General features: G+C 47.0%; 1 protein-coding gene across 2 annotated transcripts; it reads left to right on the top strand.

The window, feature by feature from the left end:
* Positions 1-7,924: 7,924 nt before the first annotated feature.
* Positions 7,925-14,300, top strand: DRD2 (dopamine receptor D2). 2 transcript variants are annotated; one of them, XM_052697368.1, is made up of 7 exons: positions 7,925-8,218; positions 10,337-10,446; positions 10,518-10,654; positions 10,808-10,998; positions 11,212-11,304; positions 11,948-12,263; positions 12,787-14,300. In XM_052697368.1, the coding sequence occupies exons 1-7, from the start codon at positions 7,943-7,945 to the stop codon at positions 12,978-12,980; spliced, it is 1,317 nt and encodes a 438-aa protein (XP_052553328.1). In that variant the 5' UTR covers positions 7,925-7,942; the 3' UTR covers positions 12,981-14,300. The 2 variants fall into 2 exon arrangements, with proteins under 2 accessions (XP_052553328.1, XP_052553329.1); XM_052697369.1 differs by lacking the exon at positions 11,212-11,304 and having other exon boundaries at positions 11,945-12,263.
* Positions 14,301-20,757: the final 6,457 nt, after the last annotated feature.

The following is a 20,757-nucleotide window of genomic DNA, read 5'->3' as shown; positions in this document are numbered from 1 at the left end:
TGATCACTAAGAACACGTCTCATTTCTGAGTGATGAAGTCAAATCATAAGGACTTTCCTGTCCAACCCACCCCATGTCTGAGTTGGGAACAAAACTGCAGGTCTGGTGCTTGCACTTCGCAAAACACCTCGAGGAGGGCACAGATGGCACCAGCACTGAGAGGCAGTGGAGGTGGGCCAGCATATATAGGCCAGGGATATCACACTCACACATACCTGAGTCTTTCTTCTCTTCTTGTTTCTGTTTGCTGGAACAGTATTTAATGCTGAGAGGGATCTCAGTGTTATTTCAATACTGTTACACATCAGTTTGCAGAGAAAAATAAGATACAGATATGGTGGAAAACAGCAAATAAAACCTCTTTTGAGTCTCATTGCAAGTTATTTCTTCAAAACGGGGTGAGAAGACTGAGCTCTGATGGGAGGGTGAAGGAAACTTTGCAGGATGAGTGTGTTAGAGAGCACGCTCCTTTTTGCAGTGTTACAGTGCATTTGTTTTAGGAAGGTGAGTGCCTGGCAGAGGCTTTCCTTGCACTCCTCTGCTTGTTTCACCTCCAGCAGATAGGGAACATTTGTTCAGGCCATGCATGCTTTGCTTTTGGTCACCTCTGCCCCCTTATTTATATTGCTGATGAATAAAACTGTCACTAGAGGTAGGCTTTGGCCCGACTTTAACTTCCATAATTACTTGTACCAAGCACTCCATAATTAAAAACATTAGTGACTCCCTGCAGCTTTTCATTGGAAAGAGTACCTGCTCCTCCCGAATAGGATGGAAATATTCATGACTATCCGGAGCCCCATTAATGACTTTCTGGGTTAAATGGATATGCAAACGATATGGAATTTGTAACTAAACAGGTCCAGATCACCAGGCTCGTGCACCGGCAGAACATCTGTGCTGGAAAACAAGCGTGCCCTGCACCATGGGGCAAAGCCACTGCTTTCCCACGCCTCATGCCATCCACCTGGGCTCTGAGAGGGTTTCTCTTCTTCCCATCCATTGGCAGGACAGAGGCAGTGTCCCCTCACCACCTCTGCAGTGCTCGGCAGCGGGGCTGAGGGCACGGGGACAGCAGTGAGGGGCTGGGTGAGTCAGGTGGGGCAGCGCGGCTGCCTCATGATGCTGTCTGATCGCGTGTGACACCCCTTGTCACACTGCATCTCCCATCAGCTGAGACACGAAGGAGAGATGCCTAGCTCCTTCTGCACTGCTTCCCTGCTGTGTGAGCAGGGGGAGTTGTCCTCAGGTGCCCCGGGGGGGAGAGGGGTGACAACACAGTGTCACTGCAGAGCTGTCATGGGGGCATGGCTGCAAATTCCCTCTGCAGTGTGAAGGGCAGCAGGGGGAGGTCCGGCCAGGGGTTGCAGTGCTGGTGGCTCTCTGCAGGCTGATGTACTGTAAAGGTTTTGGTTTGGTTGGTGGGTTGGTTTTGTTTGTTTGTTCAGAAAAATCATCTTGCTGGCACTCAAACAGGTTTGGTCTTCATGTTGCACATCTTTGGTCTCCATGTTGCACATCTTTCTTATGTATCTCTTTGAGACCCAAATGCACATGGTATTTCTGCTACAGAATCACAGAATGGCCAGGGTTGGAATGGACCTCAAGGATCATGAATCTCCAACCTGCTACCCCAGCCAAGGGCCAAATCCATCTGTAATAAAGTCAGAATCTCTAGTGGGAAGAAGGCCATGCCTAGCAGCAGTAGAACTTCTAGGAACTCACACCTCTGTGTCACAAGTAACAGCTAAAAGGATCTGCTGTGTAGTGAATCTGTACCCATGGGCCAAATTACTGAGCTAGGAGGGGGACACAAGAATGCAGCAGCAGTACAACTGGATGTATACTGCTGGTATAAGAGGTACAGAAGTGCTGTGCTTATCTGGAAAGCTGGGTGGGGACATTCAGACAAACACTTGCCACGATGCAGAGCAGGAACGACACGGTCTCCCTGAGTCCTTTCCAGCACTGTGGCCATGACTGCTTTGCAGAGCTCAGTTCCTTGATGCTGAGGGCCCACACCATGGCAGGAGATGGAAAGGATACGTCCCGGACCACATATGTGTCCTTGCACTTCCAGTTGACTTGCAAAGCTGACAAAGGTTGGTGCTGGAAGTCAGGATTTAGGCAGAACAGTGGAGCCGATTTGGGTCAGGGATTAAATGATTAAAGATCATTAGGATTTGAAATTTGAGCAACGCTGGCTGATCTGTACAGGGGAATACATGGAGCCTCCCCACCTCCATGGGCTGCAGCCGCCTCTGGTCCCCACCCACCATGAAGCACAGAGCATCCACTAAAAGGGACTTTGTGGAAAACATAAGTCATGCACAGCTCAGGGCAAACCCCACCAAACCTGGGACATAGAGAGGGAAGTGAGAAAGGGAAGAGGAAAAAGGGCTGCTTTGCTTTCATTTGGAATTTGCTTCTTTTGGCAAACATTTTTGCAAACAAGCTTAGCGATAGGAGTGGCAGTGAAAAGAGCAGCTGCTAAATGAATGTTAGATGGCATAAGTGGAAGACAAATATTTGATATCCTCAATGTGAATTATTATTATTTACTTTTAATAAAGTATGGCTGAGGGCCTCGGTGCTGAGTTGTCCTTGTGCTAGGTGCTGCATCCATGCTGAGAGCCTGACTGGAGGGAAACGTTGTATATTCAACTGAGGAATTAGCACAATCTATTTCTGCAATCAAATTAAGTTATACTCTTCAAATACCAAGCATCAAATCGTAGGGGGAACATTCGTCAGACCAAACCAAAGCACATTTTAAATCTTTCTGCAGTTGCCACCTTTTAACCAGTGCTAAGAAGTAAATCTCATGGAATGGCTCAGGTTGGAGGGCAGCTCAAAGGCCACCCAGTGCCACCCCCGGCTGTGGGCAGGGCTGCCCCCCACCAGCTCAGGCTGCCCAGGGCCCCATCCCACCTGGCCTGGAGTGCCTGCAGGGATGGGGCACCCACAGCTCTCTGGGCAGCCTGTATAAATATTTTGCTCAAATTTCAACCACTTCTGTAGATAACTGCTGGGGATAGGAGGGAAGGGATTCAACTTCTTCATTTCCTGAGAAATAATACAATTAGCTCTACCAGTGATTAAAAGGATATTTGCAGACATTGGTGGATGATCTTACATGCAGAACAAAATCTGAAAGATGGATTAGCAGCATCATAAGGCTGGGGAGCTATTAGATTAGTCAGAGGCTCTACTCAGAGAGATCTAGCATTAGTTTACATATTAACGAATTAGGGAAAATGGTCTTTTGTACAAAACAGGATGTTAGGTCTACTGCAATGCAATAGTTAATTAGAAAGAATGTTTTTCTAGTCAGAAGACCTGCCTCTGACAGCAGCCATCGTCATGTGAGAACACAGGAATGAAGTCACATATGATGCTCACCCTACCAATGCAGCATTCACCATGGCCATTACAGATTACACTAGAACCTGGAGTGCAAAACATGGTTATTTCCACAATTGGCTTTAATGTGTGCCCAACAGAAGGGTTGTTGATTTTAAGAAAGAAATTCTTCATCCTTAAACACTGAAAATAAGAAAGAAAGGGACAGACACTTCAGTGGGGTCTGTGTGGTAGGAGAAGGGGAGATGGCTTCAGACCACAAGAGGGGAGATTGAGGTGGAGCTGAGGAAGAAGGTTTGGCAGTGAGGGCGGTGAGGCGCTGGCACAGGTTGCCCAGAGAGGCGGTGGTGCCCCGTCCCTGCAGACAGCCAAGGTCAGGCTGGACGGGGCTGTGAGCACTGCTGAGCTGTGGGTGTCCCTGTGCGCTGCAGGGAGCGGCACCAGGCGGCCTTCAGCTCCCTTCCACTCAAACCATTCTACGATTCCATGTTCTGGCTGGGAGTCCAAGACTGAGAGCGCACACAAAAATAATGTGAAAAACAGTCCTTATCTGCCCATCCTTTCCACCAGGCTGAGCACTGCTCAAGTGGGCTGTGTCTGGAGCAGCTCCAGCTTGCAAAATTCTTAATCTGCCAAATGCTGAACATGGTACAGCCTGCCCTGTACCCACGTCTTCTCCAGGAGTGATAGGAACCAATGGCTCTGCACCAGCAGTCTGCCAGGCAAGAGCCAGAGCACTCTTTTCGTTACATTGGTAAAGGCAATGAGGATGGTTTCTAGAAGAAGATTATTGCTGGAGGAAGCTTTTTATACATCCTACCATTTGGAAGGAAAACCTCTGATCTACAGCGTAAAGAGCCCTCCTGTCTTTCCTGCTGGGCACCTGCTAAGCCTCCTCTGAGCAGGACTGGCAGCTCCAAGGGATGCTGGGTTGGCTGGAACCAATGCTGTGAGCTTGGAAACCTGACTGGGGTGGGAATAGTGCTGGGGGTTCCTCATCACTGAGGGAGAGGAGCTGGGGCTGCTGTGATTCTTCTCCCTGAGCTGCTGTTGGGTCAGTGGCTCAGACATGGGGTAGTGCAGAGCTCTGAGTGGTGCTGAGAAGCAAAACACTGTGCATAGAAAATGTCATGTTTTGAATAATACAGTACTTGAACACCCCTAAAAACCCCCACTGTAAAGGGTTCCCCTAGAGAAAGAGCGTGGAGGAAGCTTTTCCTCAGACTTTTACAAGGAGTTGATGGGGAGAACTGTTACATCGGATAGACATGAAGGTTGTGCAGTGTTGAAGTTAAAATTCAGTTCCAAAAACCCAAATCTTTATCTCTCATCTCTACATCTGGAGGTGCACAAGTAGCTAAACCTGTTGCCTGCATAATCTTATTGCTGGAGAGAGAGAACCACTAAGAAAAGCAATGAGAGGATATCCAGAGAAGGGCAACAAAGATGCTGAGGAGTCTGGAGCACAATGGGGTGCGATGGGGAGTGGCTGAGGGAGCTGGGATTGTTCAGTGTGGAGAAGAGGAGCTCAGGGGAAACCTCACTGCTCTCTGCAGCTCCGTGACTGGGGGCTGTGGTGAGTTAGGAGTTGGCCTCTGCTTCCAGGGAATCGCAATAGAATGAGAGGGAATGGCCTCAAATTGTACCAGGGGAGACTCAGATTGGATATTAGGAAAAATTTCGTCTCCACAAATGTGGTCAGGCAGTGGCACAGCTGCCCAGGGAGGTGGTGGAGTCACCATCCCTGCAGGTGTTTAAGAACCGTGGAGACATGGCACTGAGGGACACGGTCAGTGGGCAACATTGGTGGTAGGTGGATGGTTGGACTGGGTGATCTTACAGATCTTTTCCAACTCAGTAATTCTAAGATGAGTAATTCAAGGGATTTTTCATCAGCATGAGCAGCAGCAGCAGGTTCTATGGTTCTCAGCCAGGTCCAAATTCACAATGTTTTCCTAATTCCTGACCTTGCTTCCTCCTCAGTGCCTGTGGACGCCATGCCCTGCAGATCCCTGTTCCCTGCCTGCTGCTCCTCACTCTCTGGGCCAGCAATTCACCACACACAGCAGCTCAGGGCTAATATGCAAGGAACAACACAATTGCTCCAGGAGCTGCTTCCCCTCACACAGAGCTCCTGGACAGGGAAACAAAGCACCTCCTCCTCCTCTTCCTCCACCTCCCTCCTCCAGCACAACACCATCAACCTTAATTGCGGTGCCTGCAATGCATTCTCGGTGGAGCCCAGAAAACAGCATCAGGAGACATCTGCAGGACAGAGGCTGTCAGTTTGACAGCTTTCCTGTGGCCCATCGATTCCACATCTTCTGAAGAAAATGACAATATTCAGGAAGGCACTGTAGTGTACAAACATCACTTAGACATTGATTTCTGGGAAATAGAAATGCCTTTGGAGCAAATCTGTCTCTGAACACCTTTCCCACGCAGCCTCGGGCCGGATTGGAGCTGCAAAGTGTGGGGAGGAACCAGGGCTGGCATCGGGCACAGGGCTGTGACCTTGCTGCTGCATCCTGCCCTTGACCGCTCAGTAAATCCGCAGCTGGATTAGCTGAGGCACGCTAACAATCCGTGTGGGCTCCCAGCTGGAATTAAGGTGGCTTTGCTGCAGTTAATTCAGGATGGAATTTGTTCTGTTTCAGGGCTCTGCCCACACCTGCGTCCTACGGCCCTGCATGAGCAGCCCTGATTCTGCGCTGCGCTGGCAGCGGTGTGTGGAGCTCCGACCCCATTCCCACAAGGCTGCAGGTGCCAGTCCTCCCTCTCCCTTACATTTATGATCCCATCCCCCAGCCTCCACCAATGCAGCTATTTGGATAAAAGCACTGAGGACCCCTCCTTTCAGGGCGGTTTTCAGAGTGTTGCTCTGTCCTCTGCTGAGAAACCATCGGCAGTGAAGGGCCATGAAGCACCGTCCTGTTCTGGGCAGCACCAAGAGGCATTTCCCAGGTGGTCATAGACACTGATCCTCCCTTCCTGCTTGTGAACTAACACCGGACCTTCCTGACTTTCTCCTAAAATGAAAATACAGGAGAAGGATGGCGGTGCAGTTGGGTTTGCAAACAAAAGCCAGTTTTATGCTTTCCCCCTTTTTTCCACCAGAATAAAAGCTGTAACAGACCAAAGCCATTACACTGAGTTACAAGAAGCACAAGGTCAGCTTATTACTCTGCTCTGGAAAATAACCTTGGTGTTCATCAATACGATGTGACTGTGCCTTGCACAAAATGCTCTTGGAAACAGCTGTGCAAGATGTGCTGAACACAACAGCACTGCAGCTCTAACGTGGGACATCGCTGTGCCTCTCAGACAGGAACATGATCGGGTGTGGGAAGGGCAGTGGGAGAAGGGAACTGGGCTGACCTCGAGCTGTTCTGTTTCCCAAACCAGAGCCCAGCCTTTACCAAACCTCCTGGTGACCAAACACCCTTTCATGCCCATTCTTTTTCTTGATCCTGGAATGAATCTGAGCCATGGCTTTGTTATTTTGTGCAGCTATCGAGTTGGAAATGAACCGCAGTCAGAGCTCGGGAGCTGGAACAGCCAAGGAGCTGCACGTACCAAATCATTCAACTCCTTTTATACTTTCCAGATACTTTTCTATGTTCCTGCTTTATTTTTTTTTCCCCATCCTGCATTATATGCATGTTTCTGCCTTCAGAAGATAGCTTTGCATTATCAAAGGGCAACAGGAGAAAAGAAGAAATTGTCGCTGCATTTAGCATTGATTTTTCCCCCTTCACTCTGAGTCACATAAGCTAACATTTAATTAATTTCTGACACTTTGACAGTTTTTAAGAAGACATTTGTAGAGCTATCAAGTGCTGCTGATAGCACTGTCAGACAGACACTTTTTGAATTATCAGCCATTAAGGACCCATATGCAACAAATTTCCAGGGTTTATTATACAAATTGTTCTCTGAATGAAAAAAGCGCACAAAAGCTCAGTGAAACATAAAGAAACTATTGTTCCCAAGTGAATTTGATATTTGCAAATGTTTTGCTATTTTGATCACTTACGTGGTTTTATAAATCTGATTTGCTTTGTCTTTTAGTGAGAAAATTAAATGGCCTTTTTTAGGGTCTGTTGAGAACATGGCCGGATTTTCAAATCACAGTGGTTTTTATGGAGGTGAAGCTTGGCAAATATGAAATGGGTGATCTCAGGAAGTGCTGAGAAGTGAAACAAGGTCTGTTTCAAACCTGAAATCCCAAACAAGCAGCCAAAAACTTCAGCTGCTTTTAAACTTTTTGACCGCAACCTCTGACATGTCCCCTTTATGTAATAACTGCAACTGATAGCCCAGACTGCAGAAATCTGGGGGAATTAACCCAAAATGGAAATGAACTTCCCAAATCCCTGCCCAGGTACCTGACCTTCAGCTCAAGCTGTGCTCTGCATGTCCATAGCACTCCCATTCAGCAGCTATCTGCACATGCGAATTCAGAAGCAAGGCCGCGTCCGCATGGTCATTTTGGTTCTATTTTACACGACAACATTTGACTGTTTTTCCAACACCTTCTCTGTGCAGGGTGGAGCTGGGACCTGGCAAGTTCACCTTCATGGATCCCCTAAACCTCTCCTGGTACAACACCGGGGACAGGAATTGGAGCAAGCCGCTCAACGAGTCCAGCGCAGACCAGAAGCCTCAGTATAACTACTATGCCGTGCTGCTCACCCTCCTCATCTTCGTCATTGTGTTTGGCAACGTGCTGGTCTGCATGGCTGTGTCCAGGGAGAAAGCCCTGCAGACCACCACCAATTACCTGATCGTCAGCCTGGCGGTGGCGGATCTCCTGGTGGCCACTCTGGTCATGCCCTGGGTGGTCTATCTGGAGGTAGGTGGCCCAGCTTTGCCTCTCAGCACTGAACGGTTCTGGTATAGGAGTACCAAGGGAAAAGGTTTGGCAGGTTGGACATCAGCTATTTCCAGACCTCCTGAACTTCCCCAGAAGTGTTATGAGGGAGAATTTCTTCTCAGAAAGAGTGGTCAGACATTGGAGCAGGCTGCCCAGGGAAATGGTGGAGTCACCATCACTGGAAGTGTTTGAGGAAAGGGTAGATGTACTACGGAGGGACATGGTCAGTGGGCAGTATTGGTGGCAGGTTGGACCAGATGATACTAGAGGTCTTTTCCAACCTTAATAATTCTATGATTCTATGTTTTAAATTTCCTAATAGTTGAGTTATTCAATAGACAGACATGATAGCACATGACAGGTTTACTTGAAAATACGCTACTGTTCAGAAGGCTGAATTACCACCCAACTGCTTTGAAAATCTGGCCTATTGATCCAGGGATCAAGAATGAAAGATTTCAAGTTTGTTTTCAGGACTGCACCAACAAACTGTTCCCAAGCACAAGAATGAGCCCAAAACACCATCATGGGTGTCACACTAAAACTGCACCGAGCAGTAATCAGAAACCTATTCCTGAAGGACTAGAGTAGTAAGAAGAGCAAGCAGTTGTAGAAGTAGGTTGTAAATCCAGAGCTTTTATGTCACAATATATAAGAGAAGCAGACTCACAAGTGAGCTACTTGTCACATTACTGCCGTTAGCATGTCGCTTTGGTACAAAAGAGCTCTATGCTTCTGCAGCACAGAGCCATACTTGAGTGGCACATTGTTTTAAGAGAGCCAAATACTCCCAAAATACCATTTACCCAGCAGCACAGGACTATTGCAACAGTAAACAGCACAAAAGAATGAAAAGCATCTCCGGAGAAAAGAGTGGAAAAGAGAAGCTTCCCCCTGTCCTTGGCTGGGATGGCTGCATTCCTCAAGCAGCCAAGAGCTGGGATGCTGGCGACCGACAGAGAAAGCATAAGACTGGAACTACACTGAATTTGCAATTCATTTTCAGGCATTTCATTAGGAGAGCAAATGATAAAACAGAGGCAAGCAGTGGAAGAAGCCATAATCAATCAGCTCGTTAAGTATTAATGCAAAGCAAAACAAATCTGCTGATGTGACACGGGCTGTCGAGAAGCCACAATACTAATTATCACTCCAGTTAATTATTGTTTGTGTGGCACTTTAAAAATGTAAAGCATTGTGCGTGTGCTGAAGCATATTAACATGACCACAGGCTGGATGTGACTGTAGCTAATGCCTCTGGGATGAGTTACACTCATCTATTGTATTTCTGTCTGACAACAGCACTCGTGCTGCGAGGAACTCTGGCTCTCTTTGTGCCAGCCATGGGGATAGCAGCGTTTTCCATACACTCAAACCCATGGGTTCAGGAACGTGACTTTGCAAAGCCTTATATCTGGCTGGGAACCTTTGCCTTCGGGCAAACTCTAGTCGAAGTTACTGATGTGACTTTGTCTCTTAAGAGATTTTTTAATCACTGAGTATTCATCTGTCACTCAAGCTTCAATGCAGTCATTCTTTCTTTCTTTTTCATGCTCCCTATGGTTATGTATATCAGAGCAGAAATAACTGAAGAATAGTTATCTTATTCATTCTATTTTCAAATGCAGTAGGACTCTATTTTTATTAGAGGGAAATATACATTTTCTATCACATGCCAAATACAGCAGTCCTAATAATTGCTGTTAAACTTAATTTTCAAAGTTCAGTTTCAACAGCATAATACAGGAGAAAACATCTACTGGTAGCTAGAAGCATTATCTCTCAGTCTTTGTCTTTATCACAACAAGTAACGTGTCAAAGGATTTTCACTCTGAATTAAATTCATTTTGTTCACAAAAATTAATGCACATTAAATTTCTTCCCCGGCTTGATAAACAAAGACACAAAAGGAAGGATCCTTCTTCCCTGTTACTGATCTTTGCCAGGTGTAATTAAATTTAAAGCATAAGAGCATTAAGGAAGAGCTGTGAGTACAACTAGTGTTGCTTGGGATATGCAGTCTCTGCCTGTCCTGTCAGACCCCTCCATAGCACTCCTAGCAGGGGATCTCCTGCACTGACTGCGTTCTCTCTGCAGGTGGTTGGGGAATGGAGGTTCAGTCGGATCCACTGTGATATCTTTGTCACCCTCGATGTCATGATGTGCACCGCCAGCATCCTCAACCTCTGTGCCATCAGCATTGACAGGTGAGGGCTCTGCGGCGACAAACCCAGGGCAGCTCTTGCAGGGTAATGCAGGTCTGTGCCTCCCGCTGCAGGTACACGGCCGTAGCGATGCCAATGCTGTACAACACCCGCTACAGCTCCAAGCGCCGGGTCACCGTCATGATCGCCGTGGTCTGGGTGCTCTCATTTGCCATCTCCAGCCCAATCCTGTTTGGCCTCAACAAGGCAGGTGAGTTGTGCCACCTGCAGCTGGCTTTTGGCATCTACCTGGCTCTGCGGGGTAGAGTGCTCCTTCCACTCTGGATGCTTTCAGATAGAGGAGGGGGATGTTGGTGCAGGTCCGACAGCAGAGACAGCGAGCCCGAAACCTTCTGTCTTCCAGATGAGAAGGAGTGCATCATTGCCAATCCTGCCTTCGTCGTGTATTCCTCCGTTGTCTCCTTCTACGTCCCCTTCATCGTCACCCTGCTGGTGTACGTGCAGATCTACATGGTGCTCCGCAGGCGCAGGAAGCGCGTCACCACCAAGCGCAGCAGCCACGGCCTGGACTCGGACACGCATGCGCCGCTGAAGGTAAACTCTGTGGCTTCCTTCCTTCACTAAAACCATGAGGGACTCTTGGCTCCATTGCTGCCTCTCCAGAGTAGTCTCCATCTAGCACTCTAGTCACATTGATTAATATCTGCTTCATGCCCTGTGCTTGTGTTTCCACGTGCCTCCCCCACCAGCAACCCTTCCTAATTACTATCTGCTTGTGTAACCTATGAGCCGGTGCTTGCCCCTTAGGACAAATGCACTCATCCAGAAGACGTGAAGCTCTGCACAGTTATTGTGAAGTCCAATGGGAGTTTCCAAGTTAATAAGCGCAAAGTGGTGAGTGTTAAAGAGAAGTGGTAGTTTTTCAGAGCGTTCAGCTTTCCCCTTTTCTCCCTTCTCAGGGCTCAAAATGAATTTATGCAGTGTGGGAGAAAAATAAGCTAAGAACAAAGGTTACCATTCAATCTCAAAATTTAAATATTCTTCCTGTTCCTTAGAGTGAAGCAGGGGGTTTAACACCACAGAGCTCAAAAAGCCAGACTAAGCTCACCTAAAGATCAGCTATAAAAGCCATGACATTTTAACAATTTTTGTCTCTTTGATTTTCTTCTCCTCTCTATTATTTACTTTAAGTCTTGGACTGCCTTGGCTGTGTTGGGTTTTCTTGTAGATTTTGTTTTTATTTACACCGTTAAAACTGAAATCAAATATATGGGGAGGGGAGACAGTGTCTCTCCCATCTCTTAACCTCCTTGTGCAATGAAGGAGCAAGAGTCATTTCCTGCAGTTCTGTCAAACTCAAATGTATTCTCACATGTAAACAACTTTTAGACCTTTCTCCAAGGCTCTCCCAAAAAGCAGGGAGGGAGAAGAGGTGTTGATTGTTCTTCAGCGTCATCCAGCTTCACTCTGTAAGAAACATTCATTGCTCCTCCCTGTATATTTACCTGCCTTATGGTGTGGGCATTTGCTTCTCATCCAGGAGGCGGAAAGTCACATAGAGATGGAAATGGAGATGGTGTCCAGTACCAGTCCCCCTGAGAGAACCATTGCCAAGCCAGCAGCGCCAAGCAACCACCAGCTGGTTGTGCCCATCGCCTCAAGCCGGTGCACCTTGGACAGCCCTGGGAAAGTAGAGAAGAACGGACATGCCAAAGAAAATCTACACACAGCCAAGGTCTTTGAGATCCAGTCCATGCCTAATGGCAAGACGAGGAGCACTCTTCTCAAGGCTATGAACAGGAGGAAACTCTCGCAGCAGAAGGAGAAGAAAGCCACCCAGATGCTAGCCATTGTACTTGGTGAGAGCGCACATTGGCTTCACCCCGTGTTCCTCAAGACAGGCAACAGCTAGTCAGGGTTAAGGCACCCAGTCTGAGTGCTCGACACAGACTGTTTTCCCAGGTCCCTAAAGGAACAGTTCCACTCAGTACATCAGAAATGTGTTTGTGTAAACAGGCAGGAGGCTTCAAGTAGGAAGGCTGCATCCCTCCAGCCAGGAATGTGGCACGAGACTGTACAGAAGGCTCAGGAAGCTGTCCAGCTGTTCAGTGTTTGCAGTGCCAAAAGACAGGGGCAAGAAAGATCATGTGCTTTCTAATACAGCTTATAGCACAAGAGACAGCATAGTTCAGTAAGAAACCGGTGCCTCTGAAGGCCAGAGATTTTGATGCAGCCTATTTACAGCAGCAAAGAATTTCTTTACCACTTGGTTACTCAGGATATAGTCAGAGACATAGCAACAAACAGAAGGTTTACTGTTCTCCTTCTCAGAAATTTTCCAGTTTTCAGCAATCAAGATCTGTCTCTTTCCTTTCCCCCCAGGTGTTTTCATCATCTGCTGGCTCCCATTCTTCATCACTCACATCTTGAACATGCACTGCGATTGCAACATCCCCCCAGCAATGTACAGCGCCTTTACGTGGCTTGGATATGTCAACAGTGCTGTCAATCCAATTATTTACACCACCTTCAATATTGAATTTCGCAAGGCTTTCATGAAGATCCTCCACTGTTAAAAGTAAAAACATTAACCACAATTTTAAGAATGAGAAAAAGAAACCAATGCCATTCACGCGCACAAACAGGCAGCCATGGAGAGGTCTCGAGCTCCTGCGCTGGGCATGAGGAGCGCAGTGCCGTGGAGCGCCGTGCCCACACGCCTCTTGGCAGGGACATCATGGGGACCTTCATGCTGAGGCTCTCCCACTCCTCGGGGCGACCTTTGGGCTCCGGGACATCCATCGCAGAGGCACGTCTAAGAGTTACCCTCACACTGTGTTTGAAGTGGAAGCAAAAATCGAGACACACTCGCTTGATTCTTGCCTGTGGCCATCTAACCTTGAGTGCATTAAACACAGACACTCGCAGAGCCGCGTGCAGGCAGTGATGAGTCACTGCTGCTGGCTCGTGCATGGAGTCACCGATACGATTCTCACCAAAGACAAGAGCATCTTTACCGCTTTGCAATAGGAGCCAACAGAGCTTGCAGAAACTCCGTACAATATCTTTGCCTTCACCTCCAGCTGACTTACCCAGCATCAAACTGCTGCAGCCCTGAGGGAAAACACACACACAAATTTAAGAGGTCCCCAGGTGGGTTAAGAAGGCTCTGCCACCTACAGATCCAACCCCTGCAACAAGCAATGGGCAGAAGGAGAAGGGGGAGCATAAGTCTCATGCAGGACCGCTACATCAATGTAAATAAGAATAAATAGGATGAACTGAACAGAAGCCCAAGCCAAAAAATAAAAGGAGAGAGAAGTTAAAGAAGTGACACTTTGTACTGCACAGTATGCACTCGCGTCAAACAAGACACCAACCATCACTGATTGTCAGCCAGCCCAGCAGCAATTTCTACCCACCAGCATTTCATCTCCAGACTTTCTCAAGAAGTAAAAGCCAGGTGAGGAGCGATAGCATGATGAATGTAGAGACATGATGACTGTGCCAGGAGAGGCTGTGCATCTGGGGCCACATCTGTTTCAGATGTGAACTTGGACAGGACAAGTTAGGTCCAGTCCTTCCCACCTAACTTTAAGGCACCATAAAGCCAAGGATCACCTCAGATATGGTTTACCTATGTTTCTCAACAGGGAGTGTGTAACGCCGTGCCTACTTCAAATTAATAGCAAATGAGATCGAGACTGTGATTTTGGAAAAAAAGCCAGAATAAAAGCCCAAGAATGTCCCTAGCTAAACCTGCTCTGTGTCCAGGTGGGACTCTGGATGGGTCCGGATGTTTCCAGCATCCCTTACCCTCTGCTATGTTTCATAGTTTAAAACAAATGGAAATCCATAACAGCGTAATGTCACCACGATGACTCTGGCATTGCCAAATCCACTCTGTGCTTATCGTACATAGTTCACAATATATTTTGTAATATCTCTGTAAATAAAGTACAGTAAGATGAATAAAATGACATGGAAATAGGTCTGGCTAGAAACTGATGTAGGCTCTGGAGAGCTTCATGATGACAACAGCCATATGCAGAGGCAGGCTCCCTCGTTCCAATCACCCGCTCTTTCCTGAAGATGTTAAAGCAATCCAGAGAGCAATATAATCCCCTTTTTCTCTATGCAGTTTGTGGACTATCCACTCATTTTCTGCTTTAGATCAGACAAAGACCACTGCCAAGCAGCACTTTTTTCATTATCTGTTTTTCCTATATAGTTAACAAAGTGTTTTCCCATGGGATGGGCTGCACGGGCTGTATGTGGTCCAGCTGTACATCAAGGAGAAACTGTGTCAGGTGGCTGTAACACTTGCTCTCAGTCGTCTTCTGAAACCAAGGCAGGAGTCCCACCTTGATCTGAAGCTTTCCCATCTAATCCTCTGTTCCTGGAAGAAGCTGATAACCAGTGTTATTAGTATTTTGCCCATGGGCTTTTATAACATTTGAACATGGCTCTTCGAGGTCTGGTCACAGCTATAAATTTAAATTACAGATGCCTGAATGTGTAACTCAAGAGGTCTCAGGCAAGAAGCCAGAGAAGTTTCCACCAGGTATGTGCACGCATTGATGGGAGTCAATTCAGACTGGTCTTAATTAAAAGATTCAAAGAATCACTGGATGAGGAAAAAAACACTGATAACCCAATGCTTATTTTTCTATCACATTTACAAAAGCAGAAATGTGCCATTTGGCTCTGTGAATTCCCAGGTGAGGAGCTGAATCAAAACGTAAAATAATATGCATGTACACAAAAAAAAAACCAACCCAAAACAATTAAAGCATTTGGAAGTTGCCATAGGTGATATTTGCTCTTTACTAACGCCTGGTGTGGGCCCTGAAAATTACCCAGATGTGGATAAAATGTCAACCTTGTGCCATAACTTTACCTTCTGCTCAGTCTTAACTCAGGATGGGACAAAACCACCATCTGTACTTGCTTTCTGAATCCAGCTCAACACATCCAATTTTGCGTTCATCTGGTGATGAACAGCTCTTCCAAAACACCATGGGGAGAAAGAAGCTCTCAGAAGGAGTCTGTGTTCTTCATGAATTTGCTAGTTAGGGTAAAGAAGGATGGGTATATTTTCATAGAGATTACATATCTTTTGAAAAGAATTACCCACAACCCATCATCATGGGGAGACCTCATTGCGGTCTTCCAGTACTCGAAGGGAGTTTACAAGCAGGAGAGAAGGTCTTTTTACATGGGCTGATAGCAACAGGACATGGGACTATAAAAGAGGGGAGATTTAGATTGGATTAGGAAGCAATCCTTTGGTCAGGGCGGTGAGGCGCTGGCACTGCTGCCCAGAGAGCTGTGGGTGCCCCATCCCTGCAGGCACTCCAGGCCAGGTGGGATGGGGCCCTGGGCAGCCTGAGCTGGTGGGGGGCAGCCCTGCCCACGGCCGGGGGTGGCACTGGGTGGGCTTTGAGCTCCCCTCCAACCTGAGTGTTCTGAGATGACCATTAATTGCAGTGAGGCTTTAAGCCACCTGCTCCTAACACTCTGGACTCAGAGGTGTTCTATGGGAATATCTGTATCTCTGCTGTCCTTGTGAAGGCAGCATTGCCATGTCTGCTCATCTCCTCTGCAGCAGGTTTGCCTTTCCCAAAAGCACCCGCTCTTAGAGAACAAGCTATAGCACTTCCCGTCTATGAACCAAGCCTGCACAGCTCTGTGAAAAGATGAGAGCTCCTGTGGCTTTACACAGAACGAACAATTGCCAAGAGCAAGGGCAGCCTGCAGTGGCACAGCACCTGGCATGGTGACATCCAGCCCTGAGCTGGGCAGCTCCTCACAGCAATAAGGCAGCTGGAATGCGCAGGGCAATGAGGTCTCCTGCCGCAGACCTGGGCACAATATTGAACACAATTTGAGAAAGGTTTCTTTCTCTGCTGCGAGGTGAAATCTGCTCAGAAACACCTGTTACAACCCTTTGCTGCAGTCCTTATTTTGTGATTCAGTATTTGTGTTCGAAGCTTGAGTTTAGCTTATGGAGTCTTCCCATTCCTGCATTTCCTCCATGGCTCACGGCCCCATGCTGCGGTGTAGCAAAGCAGCTGGGGGACCTCCTGCCTGCACCGATGCTTCCCTGCTTGCTCCCGCTGCGGCTGTGGGTCTGTTGGTCCTCCTGACCAGCTTGTTGAATCTTGCTGAAAGGAAAAGGAGAGCAGAAAAACAAAACAAAACAAAAAGCCACTACCTCTGTGGTGAACATCTCCAGTGAAAACACAGCTCCTGGAGAGTCAGGAATGTACATTATCCATCATCAGTACATGTGACGGCAACAAATGTCCTCATCCAGCACTGTAATTAAAGAGAGACTTGCAGAAGCTACTCTGATGTCATCTGCTTGTTTCATTCTTTTACCAGAAGCTGTGACAAAGCTGCTTTGCTGTAATGGGTCAGTCATACATCATACAGACACAACAGGAAAGGATGGGCTGTAGGTGAGACCTTGTATTTTTTCTGACTTGCTTTGCAGATCAGTGGCGTTTCTTCTTTCTCCCTTATCTCAGTTTTTGTCCAGGAATCCCAACTTTTGTCTAGACAAAGCCTCAGATGTGGGAAAGAAAGGGTGCAGAGAGCCAGGCAGAAAAGGCTCTTAAATCTCCCCATGTCTCTTCTGGTCTAGACAGAGGCAGACTGGGGAGGGAGGGATGACAAACAGCCGGGCACAGTCGCACTGGTACTGCTGGCACAGCAGCTGCCTGCAGTGACTTCTTGGCTCTGCCCGGCCCGCAGCAGCACAGGCTGAAGGCGGTGATTGAAAGGCACTGCTCCCACCAGGCCACCATTCATCTGCTTGGCCTGCAAGAGTCATGAAAACAGACAAAATGAGCCAAACTCATCCACCAACCTGCCACCAGTTTGGTGCGCAGCAATAAACAGTCCTGCAGAATGAACAAATTCTCACTCTCCTCATGAAGAAAACACACACAGAGCACTATGGCACTGCAGGCAATCTGTGTAGGTACAATATTTTTAGCACTACAGCTATGTAGGAATGCATATGCCCAAAAAACCTAATTCTGGACTTCACTGCTCTGAGCCCACCCGAGGAGAGAATCCCCACCACCAGCAGCACTACTGAGGACGAAGGAAGGGCTCACAGGGAGCTTTTCTCCTCCTGCCTTTCTCTTGTCTTATGCTAGAGACTGCTAGAATGTGTGAGAGATGTTCATTTAGGAACATTCGCACTTCTGCTGTGCTTATGCCACACTGTTTCCTCGTGCCAGCTGCTGAGATATTAGACACTGATGCAGGAATCAATCCAATAGATGCACACAAACCTCAGCCAGGCTCAGCACAACAGCAAGACCTCAGCCTCAGCCTTGGCTGCCACACCACTGGGGTTCTCTCCAGAATTAGTTTTCATTATATGACAAAGCAACCACAAAACCCAGCAGCTGTTCCTGCTGCCAGGGCAGAGCTACCAACATAGAATTCCGCTTGATGGCGTTTTGCTCCTCGGCATGAACCAAAGGCCCCAGTCTACCCAGTCTTGAGCCAAAACAGGGCAAAAAGATAATTTCTTTTTGAAATTGAAGTTTTACGAAGTAAAAAGCATTTCCAAAGCTATCAAGTTCAACTCAGACAATGTCCCCATTCTAACCCGACGGAGTAAAAGAGGTTCCAGGAAGAAGCAGCAGGACATACACACAGCAGAAAAATGAATACCAGTTGTACCTGTTAAATTAACTCATTCTCTGTAATCAAGGCTTTAATAATTAAAACAGGTCCCTCAACTCACATCTTTCTGAGGATACCAGACTGTCTGTTTCATAAATAGCTTTTGACTCATAAATAACAACTTTATTCACCAAAGGAAGAGCAGTGATGATGGACTAAATATAATTAAGGTATAATGAATAATTAACAGACCTAGAAATTACTTTAAAGAGAGTTAAAAAGCAGAAGTAAACAAACCTCAGTTGGGAGAAAATGGGGTCATAGCTTCAGGCTTTCTAACTGCACCAAGTATTTGCTACTAGCTGTTCATTTAGCAATGCAGCCATGAGGCTGGTTTTGCAGACCACAAGGAACCACAAAATTAATGTTTGCAAAAAATCTAATCTTGTCTGCAAATACTAACAGTGACAAAGGAGCTGACAACCGAGAATCTCTGCAGATCTCATAAGCTCTGTCAAACCATAAGCTGCAAAATGTACAGGGCTTCAGAGAGAAACATGGGATGTGATAAGAACAAGATGGGTTATGACACCGAAACAGAACTGGTGAATTTGCACATAGGCTGCAGAATGCAAGTCTAACAACTTGGCTGGCTGAAGGCAGGGACACAGAGAAATGCATTCATTCATCAGTAGCACAGCACATGTTCCCTCTTGTCCCTTATCAGACAAGAGATGGCAGCCTCAAGTTGTGCCAGGGGAGGCTCAGATTGAACATCTGGAAAATTTTTTTCTCCAAAAGAGTGGCCATTGGCACAGGCTGCCCAGGGAAATACTGGAATCATCATCTCTGGAAGTGTGCAGAACCACAGAGATGTGGCACTGAGGGATGTGGTCAGTGGGCCGTATTGGTGGCTGGTGGATGTTTGGACTGGGTGATCTTAGAGGTCTTTTCCAACCTGAACAACTCTTATTCTATGCACTGTTTTGCTATAAATGGCGTTACAAGTCCAGAACAACAGGGATCCAGCTCCTGCAGTACATATGAAGGCTGGAGTCTAGATGAGAAAGTCACACCAAATTAACCTGGGGATGGAGATTTATGACTGAATTATTGCGGCTTGGCAATTTACTGTGCTATGGTAATTGAGTTTGGGCATGTTCTCAGCTGGTGGCAGATATGCAGTAAACTGCTCTGGGCTACACTTTCATTATGCTTGCAGTAACTCCCTTAGCTTTCACTTGCTATGAGTGAGGACTGTGTGGCACCATATCATTGTTGCTGTTACCTGCTTGGCCCTTGAGCCCACTTAACCCAACCTTTCAGCAGTGTGAGTTGCTCTGACATCCTGAACATCTTGTTAACATGAAAACACTACTTTTGCAAGAGTCTCAGCAGGTTTTGGACAAGTTCCACCTTTTCTCTCTTTTTTGTTGTTGCTGTTTGTTTCATGATGGCTGTTTTGTTGCTTCCCCCTCCTGTTACTTTTGTCCTCTGACATCTCCCTGCACTCACTGGTGTCTCTGGGGATGAGCCTTCAGAAGAGCACAACTGTGTGCAGTTGCAGGAACAAGCCAGCCAACAAATGGCCCTACTCATCTCTCTGGGGAGACAACAAATATTTCAGCAAAGTGAGGCAGGTCAGGCTCAGCAAAGCCCTGTAGCAAACTGTCATTCCCAAAGAGACCAATTCCCCAAATCTTTTCTAAAGAGTTACTTTTTTCCTGCTTGAGGAAGGCAGATAAGCTTGTCCAAAGAACAAGAATAAAATCTGCCGTTACCAGAGAAGCTCTCCTCTGCCTCTCTGAGAAACAAGCTCTGGTGGAGAGCAGCAGCACAAGTGCCATGGAATGAGTCCAGCTGTGCCCCAGACTTAAATCCGGCCATAGCCAAAAGCTGTCAGCATCCACAATGTTTTTCCATTTCTGAAGAAGTTCACCTCTGGGTTAACAGCAGCAGAGAAAGGCTCATTTTATAGAACATAGAATAATTTCAGTTGGAAAGCACTTCTAAAGGCCATCTGGTCCCACTCCCCTGCAATGAACAGGGACACCCACTGCTCCATCAGGTGCTCAGAGCCCAACCTTCCTTTATTGCATCTGATTACTGCATCTTTTTTGGTCCATCCCGACCAGATCTTCCTCTGCATAATTGCTCCAAAGGGAGATGGAATCTTTAACACAATATTTTTTGATGAGTTGCACTCATGCAACTCAGTATATCATGAGTATTTGTATTCTGGAGCTATTGCAGACAAGAAACCAAGGAAAGCTCTGGGATATTCATTCCAGAACTCCCCCTCGTCAAGTGGCATTGGATGGAGAGATTTGTTATAAAACCAGATGTAAGCTGTTCATGCTGATCCAATGTGGAAATTTGTTGCCTTAGGCTGAACATAAGTGCAGGTGGATGCACAAAATGGGTGCACATTTGCAGATGTGGACCTAAAGACCCCACCTGGCAATCTATGCCTGGAATTTCCAACTCCAACAAGTTGGATACCCACCCAAAGAAAAGCTTTGGTCTCACCTTCTTGAAGAGGAGAGCAACTGAGTAAATGCAGCAATGCTTATGAGTGACTCATAAAGGCATCAGCAGCATTACCTGTGAACCAGAGCACAGCTTTTCAGCATGGGTACAATGAGCAACTGCCTCTTTGAAGCATGATGTGATTCATTCTGTTCTTATAGGGTTTTATTCTATTTG

The sequence above is a fragment of the Tympanuchus pallidicinctus genome, unplaced genomic scaffold (genome assembly GCF_026119805.1).
Source record: "Tympanuchus pallidicinctus isolate F22 unplaced genomic scaffold, pur_lepc_1.0 scaffold30, whole genome shotgun sequence".
NCBI lineage: Eukaryota > Metazoa > Chordata > Aves > Galliformes > Phasianidae > Tympanuchus > Tympanuchus pallidicinctus.
Note: the sequence above shows the minus strand (reverse complement) of the source record. Positions and strands in the feature narration are given on the sequence as shown.